The sequence below is a fragment of the Phacochoerus africanus genome, chromosome 1 (genome assembly GCF_016906955.1).
Source record: "Phacochoerus africanus isolate WHEZ1 chromosome 1, ROS_Pafr_v1, whole genome shotgun sequence".
Taxonomy (NCBI): Eukaryota; Metazoa; Chordata; class Mammalia; order Artiodactyla; family Suidae; genus Phacochoerus; species Phacochoerus africanus.
The window spans coordinates 119,922,067-119,944,182 of record NC_062544.1 but is presented as its reverse complement, the minus strand read 5'-3'; the positions used below and the strand labels follow the sequence as shown (position 1 = coordinate 119,944,182).

At 35.7% G+C, this 22,116-nt stretch overlaps 1 protein-coding gene across 30 annotated transcripts in view; it reads right to left on the bottom strand.

Annotated features, from left to right (window-relative positions):
• SLMAP (sarcolemma associated protein) overlaps positions 1 to 22,116 on the bottom strand; it is a 149,268-nt gene that overhangs the window by 38,199 nt on the left and 88,953 nt on the right. For 8 of the 30 annotated variants that reach the window (XM_047777595.1, XM_047777567.1, XM_047777734.1 and 5 more), the window contains exons 7-14: positions 20,879 to 20,974; positions 20,219 to 20,290; positions 18,716 to 18,856; positions 17,540 to 17,677; positions 15,564 to 15,732; positions 15,422 to 15,472; positions 14,888 to 14,938; positions 9,524 to 9,586 (exon numbers count right to left, since the gene is read on the bottom strand). In XM_047777595.1, the coding sequence (XP_047633551.1) occupies positions 9,524 to 9,586; positions 14,888 to 14,938; positions 15,422 to 15,472; positions 15,564 to 15,732; positions 17,540 to 17,677; positions 18,716 to 18,856; positions 20,219 to 20,290; positions 20,879 to 20,974 (781 nt within the window). The remainder of the gene's footprint in view (positions 1 to 9,523; positions 9,587 to 14,887; positions 14,939 to 15,421; positions 15,473 to 15,563; positions 15,733 to 17,539; positions 17,678 to 18,715; positions 18,857 to 20,218; positions 20,291 to 20,878; positions 20,975 to 22,116) is intronic. The other 22 variants (XM_047777667.1, XM_047777695.1, XM_047777675.1 and 19 more) reach the window with 5 other exon arrangements.

The following is a 22,116-nucleotide window of genomic DNA, read 5'->3' as shown; positions in this document are numbered from 1 at the left end:
GCACTGTGCTAAGCGAATTAAGTCAGAGTAAGATAAGTACCTATGATCTCTTTTATATGTGGAATCTTTAAAACAAACAAATACACACACAAAAAAAGCTCACAGATACAAAGAGCAGACTGGTGGTTGCCAGAGGTGAGAAGTGGGAGGTGGGAGAAGTGGATGAAGGGAAGAGAAGGTTTAAAAAAGGAGAGGGGGATAGGCAAAATGTAGAACATAAAAACCATGTGTAAAAGAACTGAGAGATTTGACCTCATCTAAATTAAAACATTCTGGGAGTTCCTGTTGTGGCGCAACAGAAACGAATCTGCCTACTATCCATGAGGAGGCAGGTTTGATCCCTGGCCTCGCTCAGTGGGTTAAGGATCTGACGTTGCCATGAGCTGTGGTGTACGTTGCAGATGCAGCTTGGATCCCAAGTTGCTTGGCCAGCAGGAGTAGCTCTGATTCAACCCTTAGGCTGGGAACTTCCATATGCTGCAGGTGTGGCCCTAAAACCACTGCCCCCAAAATAAATTAAAAATTCTGTATCATCCAATTCACCATAAACAAAGCTAAAGAGTAAGTTCGAACATGGTAAAAATATGCGAAAAACAAATAACAGATAAAAGATTATTATTCACATAATAAAAAGTTGTTATGGAATAATTAATTAGGGGGCCCTATTATGTGCCCAAACACTGTCCTAGATGCTAGAAACATTAGAATGAACAAATGACAAAAATCCATACCCTCCTGGTTCTTACATTCTAATGGTAGGGGGTGGGACAGGTCATAAAAAAATAAACAAATAGTATATCGAGTGGCAGAGAAAAAATAAAACAAGGAATGGGAAAAAGGCTGGGGAGAAGGCAAACAAAGATATGAGACCTTCCAAAAACGAGTAAGAAAAGTCAAACACAAGAAGAAAAAGGGCAAAGAATAGGAACATACAATTCACAGGCAAAGAAATGCAAATGTCCAGTAAACATGAGAAATTTATGGTCTACCCACAACACAGTGCCATAGCATTGTTTGGCCATCAGGTTGGCAAACATTCAGCACTGAGAGGGGTGGGTTAATGAGTAACCTGGAGCCCTTTTGGTAGAAGTATAAATTGGTATCACTTTTTTTTTTAGAGAGCAACTTGGCAGGAGCTCTCCAAATGTTAAAAGCACATGCCCTTTGACCCCACAACCCCTCCTGCATATCACACTGGAAAGAGAGGCTTGAACAAATACTTCCAATGCAGCACTGTTTGTACTGAGGGAAAGTAGAAAACAAATTTTTATAATTATACCAAGCAAGGAAAAAAAAAAAAACATTATTCTTTAAGACCTCAAAGATTCTTTTTTTTTTTTTTTTTTTGGCTGCATTCACAACACATGTTAGATTGAGGGCCAGGGATTGAACCTGTTCATAGCAGTGACCTGAGTCACAGTACTGACAATGCTGGATCTTTAATCCACTGTGCTACTGGGGAACAACTCAAAAATTCTTTAAAAATGTACATATATTTATAATTTTTTTTTCTTTTTATGGCCAGAGATTGAACCTGCATTCTCATGGAGACTACGTCGGGTCCTTAACCCACTGAGCTATAGTGTAAACTCCTAAAATTATTATTTTTTTTAAAGTAGCATTAACTGGCAGTTCCCTTCATGGCTCAGTGGTTAACGAACCTGACTAGGATACATGAGGATGCAGGTTCGATCCCTGGCCTTGCTGAGTGGCTTGGGGATTGGGTATTGCCATGAGCTGTGGTGCAGGTTGCAGACGTGGCTTGGATCTGGCATTGCTGTGGCTGTGGCATACGTCGGTGGCTACAGCTCTGATTAGACTCCTAGCCTGGGAACTTCCATATGCTGTGGGCGTGGCCCTAAAAAAAAAAGACAAAAAAAAATAGCATTAACTACCTGCTACATTTTAATCATTTCTAAGTAGTGATGTCTTGTCTAGCTCTCTTATATATTCCTTTTTCCAAGATGGATTTGCTATCTCTTCTATCCTCTTCCACAGCTCTTCATTTGTATCTTTATTTAACTATACCGTATGTTTAGCTTTCCCAACATACTACAAACTCTTTGAAGAATATACTCATTCTTTCAAATACTTACTTACATGGTATTACCAAGACAATTATGATAAACCTAGGAATTTAGAGTCTAGTGAAAGCAGGGAGGTAGCTTATTAATTAATAATTTAATTCTTGACACCTGACGCCTAATATAGGTTCCACAAATGCTTGTTATATGAACAGAGCAAATAATGAAATGTTATACCACAGGTTCTGAAAGCCATTCCAATCTTTTTCTGGGATGTTGAAGATCAAGGTATGACCTTTTTCCTTTTTTTTTTTGGTTTTTAGGGCTGCACCCTCGGCATATGGAGGTTCCCAGGCTAGGGGTCTAATCAGAACTACAGCTGCCAGCCTACACCACAGCCATAGCAACACAGGATTCAAGACACATCTGCGACCTACATCACAGCTCATGGCAATACCAGATCCTTAACCCACTGAGCAAGGCCAGGGATCAAACCCGCAACTTCACGGTTCCTAGTCAGATTTGTTTCTGCTACGCCACAATGGCAACTCCCCAAAGTATCACCTTCTTTAGAAAATTATAAACACACATTAGGATTAATTTATTACTCAAAACCTCTTACCCTGAGAACAAAATCTGAAGTCCTTACCCTGACCTACACAGTCTATAAGCCGACTGTATCCCCACAGGGCCAAATCCAGCCTGCTATTTGCTAGGTAAAGTTTTATAGGAACACAGCTAGGTCCACTCATTTACATACCATCCATGGCTGCTTATTACCACAATGGCAGAGTCTGGTAGTTACAACAGAGACCTTATAACCTGAAAGGCCTAAAATATTTACTATCTGGGTATTTATTTATTTATTGTCTTTTTAGGGCCGCACCTACGGCATATGGAGGTTCCCAGGCTAGGGGTTGAATCAGAGCTGTAGTTGTCGGCCTACACTGCAGACACAGCCACACCAGATCCAAGCCACGTCTGCAACACCACAGCTCACGAAAACGCCAGATCCTTAACCTACTGAGGGAGGCCAGGGATCGAACCTGCATCCACATGGATGCTAGTCAGATTTGTTTCTGCTGAGTCACAATGAGAACTCCCTATTTATTTTGTTAAAAGGCATTTTTATTGTTCTAAAACTCCAATTTCATACCTGCCTTGGATTCTCTCCATCTCACACGTTCTTTCCCCAGACACATGTACAATTCACACAATCAGCTTAGTCCCAAATCTGTTCAAATCCTATAGAATACTTTTGTCACTACCTACTGCCTTAGAGTCTTCCATTTTTCTTCAGCAGACTTATCAGTACCTGGCAGTTTATTAGTTTTTGTCTCCTCAAGAGAATGTAAGTTCCATGAAGTCAAAGGTATCTTTGTCTTATTCATTTCTATGTCCCCCAAAACTAAAATAATGCCTGGTATGTACACTGTAGATGCTTAATAGGCTTGGTAAGCTACCAAGGAGTAGAACTGATGGGTATGATAAGTTTGACAACATTTGAGAACCACCACCAGAGCACTTTGTTTAGTCAGACAACGTATGTGGAACTGCAAAAACTGTCAAATATCGTCAAAGACTGAATAGAACAGAACCAATTTTACTTTTGGTTGATAAAAATATATTATGTACTATCTATATTACTATGTGGCACAAAATAAATGAGAGCAACGCAAACAAAAGAAGCTCAAAGAGAGCACAGCTATGCCTAGACTAGAATAGTTTTTTTTTTTAAGGGCTGCTCCTGAGGCATATGGAGATTCCCAGGCTAGGGGTCTAATCGGAGTTACAGCTGCCAGCCTATGCCACAGCCACAGCAACGCCAGATCTGAGCTGTGTCTATGATGGACTGTTAACCCACTGAGCGAGGCCAGGGATTGAACCTGCAACCTCATGGTTCCTAGTCGGATTCATTTCTGCTGCACCATGACAGGAATTCCAAGAATAGATTCTTAAAAAGCCACTTTCCTCACATGACAGATACAAGCGACTGAAAGCAGAAGATAAATTCAAACAGCACTGACTATCATACACTGATTTCAATTCCCTAGAGATCTTAGATGAGTAAAAGAATAAAAAAGAACTACAGAATCTGCCAATGAGGGACCTAATCAGAATTCACATCAAGGTTTCTCTGATCCAATCCTAAACACCACAAATGAAAATGAGCTAAAGTTACATAGAAAATCATTAAAGGGAAATATAGCTAAGAAAGTGAGATTAAAATCAACATCAAGACACAATCAAAGTGAAAATTAACAATCAGGGAGTGTCCGTCATGGCTCAGCCAGAAACAAATCTGATTAGCATCCATGAGGACAGAGGTTTGATCCTTGGCCTAACTCAGTGGGTTAAGGATCTGGCCTTCCTGTGAGCTGTGATGCAGGTTGCAGACTCAGCTCGTAGAGCTCTGATTTGACCCCTAGCCTGGGAACCTCCATACGCCGCAAGTGTGACTCTAAAAAGACCAAAGAAGAAAGAAAATTAACAATCAACATCAACATCAAGCCAATAATTTATATCCCTTCAGAGAACAGTAACTCAAATAGTAGGAAAGAGAGCTTTCAAACTGCACAGGAAGTGAGAAGACCATGTTCAGAAAGGAGACTCTGATTGAAAGGATGCTTATTTTAATACCGACTTTCACAACATTATTTGTTTTCGCAGCAAAATAAAATTACTCAAAGTAATTCTTATTATAGAAGATTGTCTTTCCATAAAAACAGTTCCAGAAGTTATGTCTTAAAACATAAGATCAAGGGAGAATAAAAGAGGGAAAAAAATTAGCACTCTTCTACCTCTAAAAATAAGAGTTAGATTTAAAGTAAAATAAAATGCATCAATTTCAAGAATACAGAAATAGACTTTTTTTTTTAAAGGAACAATTTATTTACCAAAACACTATTGGCATGGACTTAAGACTATTTTCTGTGCAGTTATACTGGGAGAATATTTTGACAGAAATACTGTAAAGCCAGCTGACTGGGGAAATTGCTAGTATAAACAACAAAAACCCTCCAATATATCTTAGACTGGACAATTAATCTAACAACAACAAAATTAAAAAAATAAGCAACATCTAACTGAAACTCAGGAGTTTTCCTGTAACAGGGATACTAACTATTAAGAGCAGGGAACCACACCAAGTGTTTTCTATTCTTTGTTATAAACAAACTGCTTTGGTTTAGAGAAAAAAAAGTTTCAAAGATGAAAATTTAAAACTCTGTTTCAAGTACAATATGTAAACTGAATAAGCCTGAAATTGTTTAGAGAGGCTGATTTCATAGAGTGATGAAAAATAAACAGTCACACGAGCAACAGTGATTCAATGCATTACTTCCAAATAAGGCCATTTCTATATGAGAGCAAAGCCCTAAGAGAAAGCAGGATGGAATGAGAGAAGCATACACAGACAGTGACTGTAATTTCAAAATGGGGTGGGAGGCAGGGAGAAAAAAAATTTTTAATCAGGAAAAAAAAACAAGACATGAAGTATTAAGAGAAAACCAGTAAGTCACATACTAAGTATGGATTTAGAATACAAAAACGTAAGTTTATTTCATGGCATTCTTAATTCCATCATCCAAAGGGAGATACCCTTGGAGGAAGGGGGCAGTTTGTGTCTATAAAGCAGACCAGACTAAGCCACCATGACCAATGGCTGCAAGAGAAATCAAAGGGGCAGGCAGCAGTTTAGAGAGGGCTGTTTTTCACTCCATATCCATCAAGTGATGATAGGTCTTCACATCCTTAGCTTCTCCACCTTTTACCCTTCATCCTTTCACTCAGCATACAAGTTAATCAAGTGGCAGAGTTCAAAGAATATATATGAAACAGATTGGGAGATAGATGCATAACTTTTAACTCAGAAAGCACCTTTAGGAGCATACAAAAATCTATGTATTCAAAGTATTCATTAAAGTTTATGTGGTACCTGTGACTGACTGAGATTTGCAGGAAACATGGAATGTGGAGTTCTACTTAAACCAAACTTTATGCCTAAATCCCTGAGGAAGAAAATTTGCTAGAACTTTTAACTTTTTAGCCAGTTTTACTAAAGTTACTTGTTAATTCTAGACCTCATTTTTTTTGGGGGGGGGGTGAAGGAGAAAAAATAGCTTTATTGCTTTGCCAGGCAAAGGAGGGTCACTGCAGGTTAATCTCTCAAAGACTGTGCCCCCCTTAGGAGAGTTTGGGAGGTAGTTTTATAGTTTGGGGAGTAAAAAATAGGGCCACAGATAAAGATCAAGGTAGAGGCCAGCTTGGATTGTTTTCAAAGCTGGTGTTCAGTGGTCTTCTTTCCAGAATAAAGAATACTTCATTAACACCTTCCATAGACCTCATATTTTCATACAGAAAATTTATTTCACAATTTTGGGATTACGCAAAAGGTTTATCTTTAAATCTGTTCAAAAATATAATCACTTTGCCTGAGAGTAAAACTTTCCTCCTAAAGGAATTAAAAGAAACATAGTATGTTTTACCATAAAAGGAAAATAAATTGAAATGTGTTGCAACTCAACTTCCTCAAAATCACCTTATAAATGGGGAGAGCCAATAGCCAAACTGTCCTAAGGATTCATAGACATAAACTGAAAAAAAAAAAAAAATCTGTCAATATATTTAAAATAGGCATGACGACTCCTTTGGAAGTGAACTATGTACTTTCTAATTTTTAAAACACCAAGTGAATTTATACTATACAAGCACAGTAAATAATGAAAGCCAGGTTTGGGTTTTTGTTTTTGTTTTTTTTTTTTGAAAGCTAAGTACTTAATATTTGCTTTTTAAAAGCCTGGAAACAAGAATATGAAGTATTATTGCTCACAGAATATACACTTCATGATCAAGATCATAAATTACTTCAAGATGTCTATCAACAAAAACAATAGCAAAAAATTTATGTGTGTTTGTCAAAAAATAATCCAAAACTGTTTGAAAAGTTCACTTGAATAAGATTTTTGCTGAATTTGCCTGGCTTGCTATAATACTTATTATTAAGCACAACAATTTTGATAGTGGCACTTGTTATCAAATAATAAAAATGTCATAAAATAATGAAAATGACAGTAAATTCAAACAGGGGGTAACCCTTACTAATCAGATCTGACTATTCAAACTTAAGGAGGCAAATGATTTGGCAAATTTGAGATACAACTGCTATCCTCAACCAAACTCCTACTACTTGCCACCAAAACTCAGGAACCAAACAGATTCAGATAATGGCCCACATCCCTAGCTATGTGAACTTTCAATGCAAACTTAACACTTAAGGACCCAATAGATTCCGATGGCTAGGAATGCCTGTATTTTATTTTTTCTGTTCTTTGGTTCACTCTTTGTCCACAAAAACAGGATTTTATATTCTCATTTTTCCCTCTATGTATTGCATTTAGCATTTTACCATGCCACTATAAAGTCCTTGTAAACATCATTTTATTGGCTAATATTCCCACCAAGGGGATTTGCTATAATTTATATAACTTCTACTCAATCTCTGAATGTTTATTTGGTCCATTTTCCCCCATAACTACAACCAAATAAAAAATCTCCAAACATCTTTTTCTTTATTTACAACAAACACTGCTCTGTGTTAAAACTAGGGATAAATTTTATAATAATATTTTAAAATAATAATATGACTTTTGCAAACTGTAACTCAGTACAACATCCTTTTGATTGTTTTCTGTTCGTATTTCTTTAGGCTCAAAATAGAAACCCCAAAAGTTCAAAATAAAAATAACTTAAAAATGGTCACATGTAATAAAACTAAGTATAAAATCTTTCTCCTGAAGATTTATATTTCAGATTATATATTCTACTTTTAGTTGATTTCAGTGGGTACAAATTATTTTGCCCCATTCACTATGTCAATTTCTGGTAAAAGTGAGATTTAGTAATCAGAAGGTAACAAAAAAATGCACTAATCTTTGCTTTATGAAAAAATTAAAAAACAAAGAAATGTGCAATATTTAGTAAACAATTTAGCTCAAAGTAATGTTAAACTTACATTCAACACTATAGTCTCTAAAATGGACAAAACCAGAAGCTCTTCTAAAACTATTAAATGAAATTCCAGGTTTCCTTAAAGCATCTCTAAAGAGTGTAACATCTGATCTATTGAGTTTGTGCCTGCTATAATTTCCAGGAATAACCCTTACAATCCATAAATGCTTGTTAGATTGAGGAGTGTGGAAGCAGAGTGTGGGAAGGCAACCACAGATGTGTGTATACCCACAAAAATGAATTCATGAACGTAGAAACTTGGAAAACCAGTCATTAAAAAAAGAGAGTAAACAGGAAGAAAAAAACGCTTGACAAAGTATGTCTGATAGGAAAAGTACAGATATCATCCATAAATCTCTACTACAGAGTTGTTACTAAGACTAAGAGAATAATACAACCTTGTGATTTTTACAGATTTAAGTAGTCATGTGATTTTTCAAGTAAGAGGTAAGTCAGAATTCTTCTGTTTAGAATTCAGCAGAGATCTAAACCACCTCAAAAGCCAATCTATCTTTAAAATATTATTAAAATTAGCCTTGTACAACTTCCCAGGGGTAGGCAGTTGATGTCATAGCAGGACAATTTATTACTATTTCTTCTCTAGAAAGTTCTTGTTACTCTAAAGGCTATCTTCAGATCTGAGTGTCCAAATGAAATTATTATTTTTTCTTATCATGCTCATAGCACACAGAAATTCCTGGGACAGGGATCAAACCCATGACATAGCAGTAACCTGAGCCAGAGCAGTGACAATGCTGGATCCTTAACCACTAGGCCACCAGGGAACTCTTGAAATTATTACTTTTGTGGCTTCATTTAATTATTTAAGAAACCTAAGAACCAGAACTTCAGTGAAGCAGATTAACATATTATTACTACCTCTTAAGTATCCAGACAGAAGGTTTAGGTTTAGGTGCTTGACATTCGTTTTTTTTTGTTTGTTTGTCTTTTTAGGGCCACACCAGCAGCATATGTAAGTTCCCAGGCTAGGGGTCAAATCGGAGCTGTAGCTGCCAGCCTACACCACAGCCACAGCAACGTAGCGATCTGAGCCGCATCTTTGATCTATACCACAGCTCACAGCAACATTGATCCTTAACCCTTAACAACTGATTAAGGCCAGGGATTGAACCTGCATCCTCTGAATACTAGTCAGATTCATTTCCACTGAGCCACGACGGGAACTCCAGGTGCTTGACATTCTAATTTTATTTACTACTCAATAATGATTTTTAATTAAAAAGCTTGGAAGTTTCTCTTTTTTATGGGCAGTATGAAATGCTCACCTCCATCTGTGAAGGCAAATACAACAGAAATATTTTTCTCAAAAGAGAGAAACAGAAACAGTATAAAAAGAATCACTGCTGTCTGAAGATGGTCTTTATGTGCTTTTACGACAACAAACACATTGAGATCTTTATTTTTCATCTCATTTTTCAATTTAGACCCTGACTTCATTAAAATCAATGTGAAAAATACTCTGTACTCACTCTGGCATTCTATGAATTGATGAATAAAAGTGCAGTCCCCGCCACTCTTTGAAAGCAAGTGCTCTAATAAAGAAAGAAACACCTTTAAGGATATAGTTTTTGTTGCTGTTTTTGAAAACCAACAGCAAAGGTAGGAAAAGCAAAATGTATTGACATGGGTAACTCTGAATAAGATTAACAAAAGTTTAATACATTTTAATACTAACAGCAGACATATTTTGGAGTTAAATAAAGTTAAAGAACTGAAAATTATAACTCTATAATCATTAACCCCAAACAGTTAGGTTTTAAAGGTGCAGTTTCTATCCAAATATCTCAAGAAAACATAGAAATATATTGCTTTAAAACGCTTCTCCCACTTTTAAAATACTTCTTTTTCCACAAGAGCTTAACAAATACCCTTAAATAATTAAAATATTTTATATTTGTTCTTATTGAATTAACTTTCAAATAACTGTTCTCTAACAGTCCCTCTTCAAAGCTATTCATCTTATTTAAGAGGCAAAAAATAAATATTTTAAGAATACCATAAAATAATGCCTTAAAATTTTTAAGAAAATGACATAATATTTTAATTTTACACTTTCATTTCTCAAGTGGTCTTCCCCCTTGAGTCATTTCATCTGATTTCGTACACTACTGAAATATTACATTGTTTATTTCTGCCTAAATAATTAAAGTCAAGGCCTGCACATTTTAAAATAAGAGCTTGGTAAATGGTTTTGCTCAAGTCAAACTATTTTTTTTTTAAATAAGCAAAGAGAATAAAAACCTAACCAAGTAGTTTAATAAAAGTTTCAGCTCTTTTCTTAAACTCTTTATTTGATTTTATGATGATGATTCAGAGTTAACTTCAAAATCCCAATAACATTCTTCAATTATATATTTGTATCTTTCAAAACTACCAAACAGACATTGTAAGTTCAACTGTTAAAAATATATTTGAACATGATGACTATCTAGAAGGTGTAAATAGCACAAAAACCTGTCAAAGAGGATGAGTTAATACTACTCTGTAGAAGTTTCTTTTTTCCTCCAACTCTACCAGCTCACCCCTCATCATCTCAACTTTGCTTGAGAGGCTGGCATCTCCTACTCTGATGGCTAGTCAACCTCTCTTGACATCCTTACCAAGAGCCTTCTTCTTTACCTTCATACTCAAATTTCTCACTATCCTTCATGTAGCAACATGGTGTGCAGATATATCTTCCTACGTACATACATATATATAGTTATATAAAATTATGTGGTTATGTATAACCACATAAAATTACACTATATAGAGCTACAGTATAACCTCAAAAGGGGGAAAAAAAAAAAGACTAACTGCATGAGAAATTCAAAACTAAAAAAACCCAAAAACCAAAAAAAACAAAACCCTAATAAAGAGCATTTGCCAAAAGGAACCAAAAAATCCAAAACAAGAACGCTCAGTTTGAATAGTAATTACCAACATAAAAAGCTGTTTTTACATAAATCCTATGTAAATTTTAATATTTTTAGAACTCAAACTATACAATATCACTGTTAAATATGAAAACCCACTGAAACTAAATTTTAGCCTAACTAAAGGATTTTATAAAACATATTTTAGACTAGCATTATAACTCTTTAGGTGAAATTTATTAATGCAGGATATTCCATCACTCACCAAGCCAGAAATCAAAACTTTTATATACTTCAATTTTAATATCTGGACTCTACATTAAAGTATCTACCATGCTAATTTAGATAAAATGGAAGATTAATACAAAAAGATAAACATACATGACTTCTGCAAAGGTTATTTCCTAAGACACATGAAAGAAAATCCTTTCAGGTAGTACATGTAAAGGATTTGGATCATGACACATATAATACTCTATTACTTGAATTCAGGCCTTTGAGAATTCACTTTGCCAAAACTATAGATGTCACTGATAATACAAACCAAGAATTGAGAATCAGATACTTAAGGGGGGAAGTGTCCTGTGATACTAAGCAGGGCTGTAGGAATGTAAAGAAAAAGACAGATACAGAAACATAATAGAGAATCAAGATATTTAAAATGAATTTTATTTATACATAAGCGGGCATTCCATTGTGGCTCAGTGGGTTAGGAACCCAACTCGTATCCATGAGGACGTGGGTCTGACCCCTGGCCTTGCTCAGTGGGTTAAGGATCCAGCATTGCCATGAGCTGTGGTGTAGATTGTAGACATGGCTCGGATCTGGCGTTGCTGAGATTGTGGTGTAGGCCGGCAGCTGTAGCTCCGATTTGACTCCTAGCCTGGGCACTTGCATACGCTGAGGGTGTGGCGCTAAAAAAGCAAAAAACCCCACAACTTGTTAAGGAAAATAGAATATGAAATACTTCACTTATAATCTTTTAACATTAATTATAGATTAAAATAATATTTTGGATATAGTGGTTTAAAGTATATATATTATTAAATGTATCATTAAAAATTTACCTTTAAAATTTACATTTTTTAAAAAATTTTTAATGTGGCTTCTAAAAAATATTCAATTATGTATGTGGCTCTTATAATAGTTCTATACCCTCTAAGATACATTCAAATCACACTTATTAGATAAGACTTTAAAAGTTATAGTACAGGAGTTCCCGTAGTGGCACAGTGGTTAACGAATCCGACTAGGTATGAGGTTGCGGGTTTGGTCCCTGCCCTTGCTCAGTGGGTTAACGATCCGGCGTTGCCATGAGCTGTGGTGTAGGTCGCAGACTTGGCTCGGATCCCGCGTTGCTATGGCTCTGGCATAGGCTGGTGGCTACAGCTCTGATTAGACCCCTAGCCTGGGAACCTCCATATGCTGCAGGAGCGGCCCAAGAAATGGCAAAAAGACAAAAAAATAAAATAAAAATAATTAAAAAAAAAAGTTATAGTACAAAACTGTTAATCTCAAAAATGGGGTTTACTGGAGAAGTATTATTAATCTTAACTTCTCCAGACATTTCTGAAATATTCTCTTACAATTATTCTTGGTTATCTCTACTATTTAAAGAGTAATTTTAGTTAAAATCATATCTGATAGGATATTACAACCATGGACTTTGGTAATATTTGAATACTTGATCATTGGTTTCTTACTATATCATAAATGATTCAGAATAGACCTATCTTATTCTAAAATCCACTACTAAATCTGGTATATGAAGCTTTTGTGTACATTCAGATACTTATGACTCAGTTTCTTTAAAGATATTTTATTAGTCACTCTTACACTACTCAATTTATCACTACTAAAAAAACAAATACCAGCAAAAGCAAAATACTCATGGCAAGGACTACCTTAAAGTATCCAAAAGAAATCTTATGCAGTTTTTTTTTGTTGTTTTTTGGGGTTTTTTTTGGTTTTGGGGTTTTTTTGGCCACAGCCGTGGCATGTGTAAGTTCCTGCGCCAGGGATCAAACCTGCGCCATGGGAGCAACTTGAGCCACTACAGTGAAAACACCAGATCCTTAACTCATTGTACCACAAGAAAACTCTATTACTCAGTGTTAAATCAAGGACTTGTCTATATCTATTCTCATTTAAGTCAACTGGAATTGGCAAAAAATTTAAAGCAGTAATTTGACAACCCTAAATAGTATAAAGATGGCTAAGTGTATATAAAAAGTTCTCTTAACTAAAAGAAGAGAATGTTCCCAGCTTGAGTTGACACTCACATTAACAATGAGGATAAACTCAAGTCAAAGAGTGATGGATTTGAATAAGAAGTGTACATACCAGAAATAGGAAAAAAGAAAAGGAAAAATAATGACAACAAAAAATATAAATTCACTTAAGGATGAGAAGCTTTTAGAAGATGAGGATTAAGTCATTTTACATATGTTTGCTAAATATACTTAATAAACAGAAATTAGTAATATTGGTACAATGAATATAAACTACACCTTTAAAAATTCTCAAACTGAAATTCAGAGTGAAATTTTAAAATGTCAATGTATTTTACAAAAAATATATAAAATAGTCAAATAATGATTAATGAATTTTTTAAAATTTAGTTTCAAGATTCATTCTATATAATATTTGCTCTTGACCTGCAGCTTATATATATACATACACACACACACACATGCACGCACATGATTATCTAAGCCTATCATGCCAGTTCTTGATTAAAAACAAACCAACCAAACAAAACCAGAACAAACCAAGAGAGCATCTCCTAACTTTATCAGAGTTTGGTTGCTGCCCAAGAACTATAAAGATATCCCCTGATACATGGAAATAATATCTAGTAAGAAGATCTGAGTATTGACCTTGATATCTCCCACCAACTTTTGTACAAAAACTGAGATGAGAGGCATATAGATTTGTAAACACAGAAAACTGTCTTATTCATTTTTTTACCCCAAGCATCTAATGCAGGATCTGGAACATAGCTGGTACTCAATTACTGTTGGATGAATGGGGAGGGGAGCAGGGATCTTCATGACTAAAAGACTACAGAAGCCGGTGATTAAAAAGCACCCCATGTTACAGTTAGGAAAACCAATAGTGGCTATACATTTTTGGCCAGAGACAACGTAAGCTATCTAGAAAGAAGGATCATGTACCAAGAACAAATAATTTTTTAGATGGCAGAAATGCCTGACCCTGCTTTCTCTGACTGATGAAACAGAAGGATAAGGAAAGCAGTTTCTATGTTATGTTCAAGGGTTCAATGGGCTGTAAAGTAAACTCTTGGCCAGGAGGGGGCAGGGCAGAAACATTTAAAAATGGGGGCCAATTATCCCCAGGAAGCAGCACTTGATAGAAGAAAATGGTAGTATGGTCTTTGAAAATTCAGTGTGTGTGGGGGGAGGTGTATTATACTATAAAAGCCAATGCTAAAATTTAACATTATCATTTCATCTAACCTGAATAACTGAAATTTCCGTATAACAAGGGATATCAAACAACAGATCATAAGCATTAAGAATTACAAAATCAAGGGAAGCTTGGATTTTATTTTTGTTTTTATTTATTTATTTATTTTATTTTTAGGGCCGCACCCACAGCATATGAAGGTTCCCAGGCTAGGGGTCAAATTGGAGCTGTAGCCATTGGCCGATACCACAGCCACAACAACGCTAGATCCGAGCCATGTCTGTGACACAGCTCATGGCAACACCAGATCCTTAACCCATGCACAAGGCCAGGGATTAAACCTGTGTCCTCATAGATACTAGTCAGACTCGTTTCTGCTGAGCCATGATGGGAACTCCAAGCTTGATTTTTAAAAGACAGGATTTAATGGTCTCTGAACAGCATGCTTTTTAGTCCAAATACTTAAAATCTATAAACCCTGGCCTTTCTATCCTGCTTAAATAGTAAAAGGATATCATTACAGAAAAATATTTAAGTTTTTTACACTACCTTTTTCTGTGCTCCCATTTATTTTAGGTAAGAAGTCATCAACTTGTATCCCTAGGATTAAGACAGTGTATCATTGCCTGATCAAAGAAAGTATTACTTTAAAACTGGTCTCAAGTGTAACCATGGCATTTTGTATACCTACTTACATTAAGACTGATAGAATACTTTATTTTTACAAGAAGGGTGCAACTTGCCATTTTCTATCATCTCAGATAAAAAGCTACAACTGCTTAGTAAATTTTCAATGAACCTCAAAAAAGAAAGGATCCTGCTGTCCATGTGTTTTTCTATTTAAATATCTCTAAACAGACCGTATCAGATGTAGATATCTCACTCACTCAAGGGCTAAACAATGGTGCCCACTGGTGGCAATCAAGCATAATTTTAAGGGAAATTTTCTAAAAGAGTACACATACTCTATATCTAACATGTAAGCATCCTTCTCAAAGAAAATAAGTACCCAAGGTGAGACAGTAAACACCAAAAGTTTAATAATAAAATTCAGCTTTAAATAAGAAATTTGGTGACACCTACCTAAACTGCTGCATTCTTTAAGAGTTTTCTCTTGAAGATGTTCTAACCGTACTGTAAATAAAAGCCCAAGAAAAAGATATTTCACAGAGAAAAAGAAAGAAAAAAAATCAAATCAAATCAGTTTCTGGATTAGCTAATTTACCTTGTAAAGCTGTTAGCCTTTCATTTGTGAAGTCATTATCAGCTTGCAAAGCTTCTATTTTTGCCTGGAGCTCCTGTTCTTTTTCTTCCATTTCATCTATTTTATGCTGTAATTCTTTCTTCTCAGCTTGTCCCTTCTGTTGGATTTCCTCTTGTTTTCCCTCTGCTACCTGTGGAGAAAGAGAAAGAAAATTCATTTAATACAATCTGACTTTGTTTTCAGAGGCTGAAAGCAGGACTACTTTTAGTCACAAAAAATTTTAAGGAAAATACTCAATATTATAGAAAATATTTATAAATGACAAACTGATATTAAAAGTAATATGCACTGTGGCCTGTCTCCATATCACCTGGGAGAGAAAAATATGTAGCAAGCAAGCAGACTCAATACACACAGAGATTATAGGGGTCAAAATGAAAAACATTATATAAGAGGGAAATATGGTTGTCCCTGAAATTACTATTGTTTTAATTAATTTGTAAATTCTAAAATGTAACTTACTCTGAAATTTTAAACAAAATTACATTTAGCTAAAGGAATGAAGATTACAAGCACTTTTTTAAACAAGACCTTCTTTTAACAAGACCAATATTTAAAGCTATAACAGGTTAAGAAATTATACAAAGGAGAGGTATACTCTGGGTTACTCTAACAAATGTGTATCTTCTAGCCACTCAATTCATGGTTTGAATTACATAGAGATCTTCACAAACTCAGTTGTTTTTTAGTCTCTTTAGGGCATATGGAGGTTCCCAGGCTAAGGGTCGAATTGGAGCTGTAGCTGCTGGCCTATGCCACAGCAACGCCAGATCCAAGCCATATCTGCGACCTACAGCACAGCTCATGACAATGCCCGATCCTTAACCCACTAATCAAGGCCAGGGATTGAACTGGTGTCCTCATGGTTACTAGTCAAACTCATTTCCACTGAGTCACAACGGCAACTCCATAAACTCAGCTCCAACATTTTACAGGACCAACTTGGTATTACTTATGGTCTGGTGTGTTCTTATGCTAAATGTCTGATAGCTACAGGGAGCTGGCGCTGAAGCAGAAACAATTGCATCCCTGGAGGGGATCATGCCAGGGTTTTCTGAGGGCTTGTTCCAGCACTAACACAAATGGGCTCTGCTTTGGGGACACCCTAAAGATAAGAAGATCACAGGTTTTTTTTTAAAGTCTGAATATCCTGAGTTTTGCTGCTTCTCATCTATTTCCTGCTACATATATATATATTTTTTTTTCTTTTTTTCTTTTCTTTTTTTTTTTTTGCTTTTTAGGGCCACACCTGCGGCATATGGAGGTTCCCAGGCTAGGGGTCAAATTGGAGCTACAGCTGCCGACCTACACCACAGCCCACGGCAACACCGAATCCTCAACCTGAGTAAGGTTGGGGATTGAACCTGCAATGTCATGGTTACTAGTCAGATTTGTTTCCACTGCACCACAATGGGAACTCCATCCTGCCTTATGTTTTTTAATGCCTATTATGAAGTACTGACTGTTTATTTCCATCCAAAGGAAATACGTGAACTTTTACAAATTTTCAATTATCTGCAGTAATGGGGTTTAGGCTAAATGGCACCTGATTTTTTCTTTTTCTTTTTATGGCTACACTTGCCACTTATGGAAGTTCCGGGGCCAAGAGTCAAATCGGAGCTGCAGCTGCAGGCCTTCACCATAGCCACAGCAATACCGCTGGATCTTAGGTGCATCTGCAGCCTATGCTGCAGTTTCTGGCAATGCCAGATCCTTAACCACTCATCGAGGCCAGGGATCAAACCCACATCCTCATGGACACTATGTCAGGTTCTTAACCCTCTGAGCCAAGATGGGAACTCCCTGATTTTTACTATATATCTAAAACCATTACCAAATTTTACATCAGCAACTATTCGGCCATACCTAAATGCTTAAGATATCCACTGTGTTAGGGATGATTAATTTACATACTTTTAGGTTGAGTAAATACATACCTTTAATTTATCAGATAAATCCTTAATCTCATTAACTGCTCCATTATATTTATTGGCTAATTCTCTTAATTCTTCCTGAGTCCGTTCATTCATTTCTTTCAGGTGGGTACATTCATCTTCAGTATTACTTAGACTTCGCTGTAATTCAAGTTTACAGGCAACTGATTTAGAATAAATGCACATCCTAAATTCAGTTTATAAAAAGTGTAACTCTATGGGCTGTTCTAAATCACTATCTGCCCTGGACTTTATATAAGGCTGAGTTAAATAACATAATAATTTCAATGTTAGGCACATGCTAAAACAGAAAATACAAAGAATTTGGAAAAAAAAAACAATATTGGGAGTGAGGAGAGGATGATACAAGGGTACAAGTTTTAGCCTTGAAAATATTTTAAGCCTATCAATTCTTGAAAGCAAGTTTAATAATATGCACATAATCAATTTAATAAAAATTAGAAGACAAATAGCAATTTTCTTTCTTCACATGTCATATTAATGACATGACAATGAGTCAGTCACTTTGGGATAGGGCTATTATAGAAATTAGACTTATACTAAGATATGTTTATTACTTAGTTTACAGTGACATTTTAAGTCCAATAACAACTTTTGTGGCAATTTTCCAGTAGTTCAAAGGAATAATAATCCATATTATCAATTAGCTTGTTTTAAAACAATGTGAAACATATTTTGATTATTCCTAAAAGACCTAGAAGGGGTCTTAGAGATAACTGCCCCTGTAAACCTCCAAATGGTGGTTTTCCTCTCTGGAGGATAGGTAAAGTAAGAATAGCGGAGTAGCTCTCTGCCTTACACTGACTAGCCTCAACTGGAAGAGAAACAAAACTACGTGAAAGAAGATCAATTCCCTGGCATGCATCATGGTCCATGGTGTAGAGGTTGAGTCCTAACCTAAGTGTAAACAGTAAAATTCCCAGGTTAGGCTTTTATTTCCTCAATTATTGACTAGGGACCATAAGCACCAGAACTTACATGGTTATCTTAAGAATTCCTGAAAATGAAAACAGCATATTGCTCCTTCCTCCCAGATAGACAGGAAAAATTTCCTAGCTATATGCTAATACCCAAGTTTGAAATGTCCTGAAATGCTAGCAACTTGAGGCTAAAATTTTAAAATTATACTACTATTGAATATTTGTAAAATTTAAATACCTCAACTTCTGAAAGTTTTCTAACCACGTCAATTTTCTCCTGAAGAACTCGCCTCAGGGACTCTTTGGCTGTTGTCTCATAGTTGTGTTTATCCTCCTGTAATGCTATAAGTTCCTTCCGTAAACTATCTTCTGTTTGATTCTAGGATTAAAAAATATTTATAATTATAACCAAGTTTTAATAACTTATAATTTGAAAAAATAAACATTGTTATTCTCTTTGACTTCTATATCAAGGTCCCTCCAAACACAAATTATGTTGGCTCTGTATAAATTGAAGCTGTATTTAAAAGCTGCATTAGTAAATTTTACCTTCACAAACATATTAATTCATACTTCCAACAGGAAAAAAAAAAGTCAACATAAATTGAGAATTTCTCTCAAGCATACAATATGAATTAACTCTTCTATTTGCCATATTCTCTGAAAGCCACACTATTAACTTTTATGGGCAAAAAACAAAAAAAAAACCTCTTATCTCTAAAGGGGCATTTTAAAACAATAATTAAACCCAAAGAAATAAGAGCATCCTGAGGAAAAAGCTGATTCCAAGTCTGAGGCAGGACATGCACAAGATGAGTCTGGAATATCTTGTCTGATATGACAGCAGGAAGCTATCAAAGTCTGCTACCAAAAGGAATCATGTGCCAACCTGAAGAAGTACCCATAGATGAAAGATGGGATCATTGGGACTCAGTAAGAAAAACAATGGAAGAGGTTTAAACACATGAGATATATTTAAATCTAAGTTGGGGGCGGGGAATACGTCATTGGTCATTCTTTGGTTGATGAGAAGGAACCAAACCATTATTTTGAAATCCAGTAAATAAAGGGAAAATATCACTATCCTGGCTTTTCCTAAAAAAAGTTTACCTCAGGATAACAAAAGGGTTTATGAGGGGAAGTTTCTCTTTAAAGAAGTAATTTAGCTAATAAATGAAGGAAAGGTAGAATTACAATATCACCATTTCTGCAACCCTTAATAAAAGAAGGGATCTAGGAAAGGATAATCAAAGATCGCTAATATCTCAAAAAGATGAGATTTTATGGTGCCTTTTTTTTAACAACTGCACCTGCGGCATATTCAAGTTCCCATAGGGCTAGGGGTTGAATCAGAGCTGTAGCCGGGGCCCACATCCTCATGGACACTATGTCGGGTTCTTAACCCATTGAGTCATAATGGGAACTCCTCATTATGGTGCCTCCTGATGAAAGTATACAACACTATCCATGAAGGTTTGACGAGGAAAAAAAAAAAAAAAGATTGTACGTAAATCAGAAGTGACCTAAATCTCTAGATCAAACTCTGAATTTATTGCATGGGAGGGAGAGCTAGAAGAATGTTTAACATTTACATGTATGCTTGAAATTTCCCATAATGATAGAAGATTTAAAAAGAGTGGTGAAGATGTATAATGTTTTTGCATGTATTCAAAATGACAAAGAAATGAAGCTATGTAAAAAACAATGCATTTTTCTTTATGTACTTGAGATTAATACTTACTTTGGAGCATGCCTGTAATTGGTTTCCCATAACTTCTAACCGTGATAAGAGTCTATCTTCATCTATTAAAGCCTGTTGAAGAAAAATCAAATATAAATAAAATCCCAGGGTAATTAAGAAATAACATATATCAAAAAAGGTGCTAATGGAGTTCCCGTCGTGCCGCAGTGGTTAACGAATCCGACTAGGAACCATGAGGTTGCGGGTTCGGTCCCTGCCCTTGCTCAGTGGGTTAACGATCCGGCGTTGCCGTGAGCTGTGGTGTAGGTTGCAGACGCGGCTCGGATCCCGCTTGCTGTGGCTCTGGTGTAGGCCAGTGGCTGCAGCTCCGATTGGACCCCTAGCCTGGGAACCTCCATATGCTGCGGGAGCGGCCCAAGAAATAGCAACAACAACAACAACAACAACAACAACAACAAAAGACAAAAAAAAAAAAAAGGTGCTACTGCCAAACAAGACATAAAAATCATAAAGATTACCAACATCCACTTTAAAATGCAAAGTTTTCAATATTTGTTCATTAGGAAACAACTTTGCCTTTGTTTGATATAAAATTTTAGTTTAGTTTAATCAGTATCTAAAGGCCAGGCCAGAAAAAAAAATTTAAAGGATATTAATCGATGCTTAAATGTTTCTTGAATATAAAGGTAACTGGAATACCTGCCAGCTGGTATCTGAAGCCTCTTGGGTGATGGCTAGTAGCCGCTGAAGCGTGGCTAACTTCTGTTCCAACATCTGTTCCCGATGTAAGGCCTCCTAATATTATAAATCACAAAAGAAATTCTAATAAACTCAGCAAGATTCCTCTGAAGAGTAATCAATTTTTTAGCACATTCTGAAAATATTCTCATATTACATCCTACTGTGTATCTTACTTTTAAATATGTTAAGTCAACTTTGTAAAATATATTTAGGTCGCATCATTTTAGCCTCATTTGTTAAGCTGTAAGTATAGTTGTTGGGGTGCTCTAGCTACAACTTCCAGTATAACAGAAAATAAGCCATCTGGTTTGCTTTTGTTTTTTACTTGTAATTCATAATAGGGAGTTAAAAACTAAAATCTTGAGTAGAAGAGTCCAACTAATTTTTTAACCTTGAATTTCATATACATTCATTTAAAAAACATGTACATGTATAAATATATATATGGAGAGAAAGAGAGTGCACTCAGAATAAACTCATTCCAAACTAAACCTAATCTTGTGAGTAGCAAAGATATTTCAAAATGGCTTAGCCACACAAGTGTGACATAAAAATACCTCTTAATTTTCCTTTTTAAAAGGAAAAAATACATACATATATATATATATGTACATATATAAAGTCTACTGCATTTTCAGGTGTTCTGATTCTCTCTGTGACTGTTTAACAATTTGCCATAATCAAATACGCCAAAAAATAACTAAGAGTCTACCAAGCACTAGTTCAGTGTGATTATAGGGTCAAGGATAACTATTTGGTGGCTCCAAAGGAGTATTTTTACTGAAAAAAGACATTGACAAGCAGAACCTTATCTCTAGGTCACTTGTTAACATTTGATAGCAGTTTTAAGAGGGTCTCCCTCACTGGAAGTCAAGGTGAAAATGCTCACACAGCACTCAGCTATGGTTGTGGCACATCTTTAAATTTCACTTTCTCCTATTCCTGTCATTATCCAAAGAATATTTACTACTCTACTCCCTCTAAGTTACCTCAACTGAGAAGTATATGCTTCGAACACAGTACTTGAGGTTTAAAGCATACATTTACTCCTCTCCATATCCTTGATAATAACGATTAGGGAAAATTTCATCTGGTTAATTAGAGGCACTGATTTTTAGATTAAGGAATCTAATAAAAGTCATATCGCCTCAGAACCCACATTAAAACACAGCTTACACACTTAAAAGGGGCTAGGT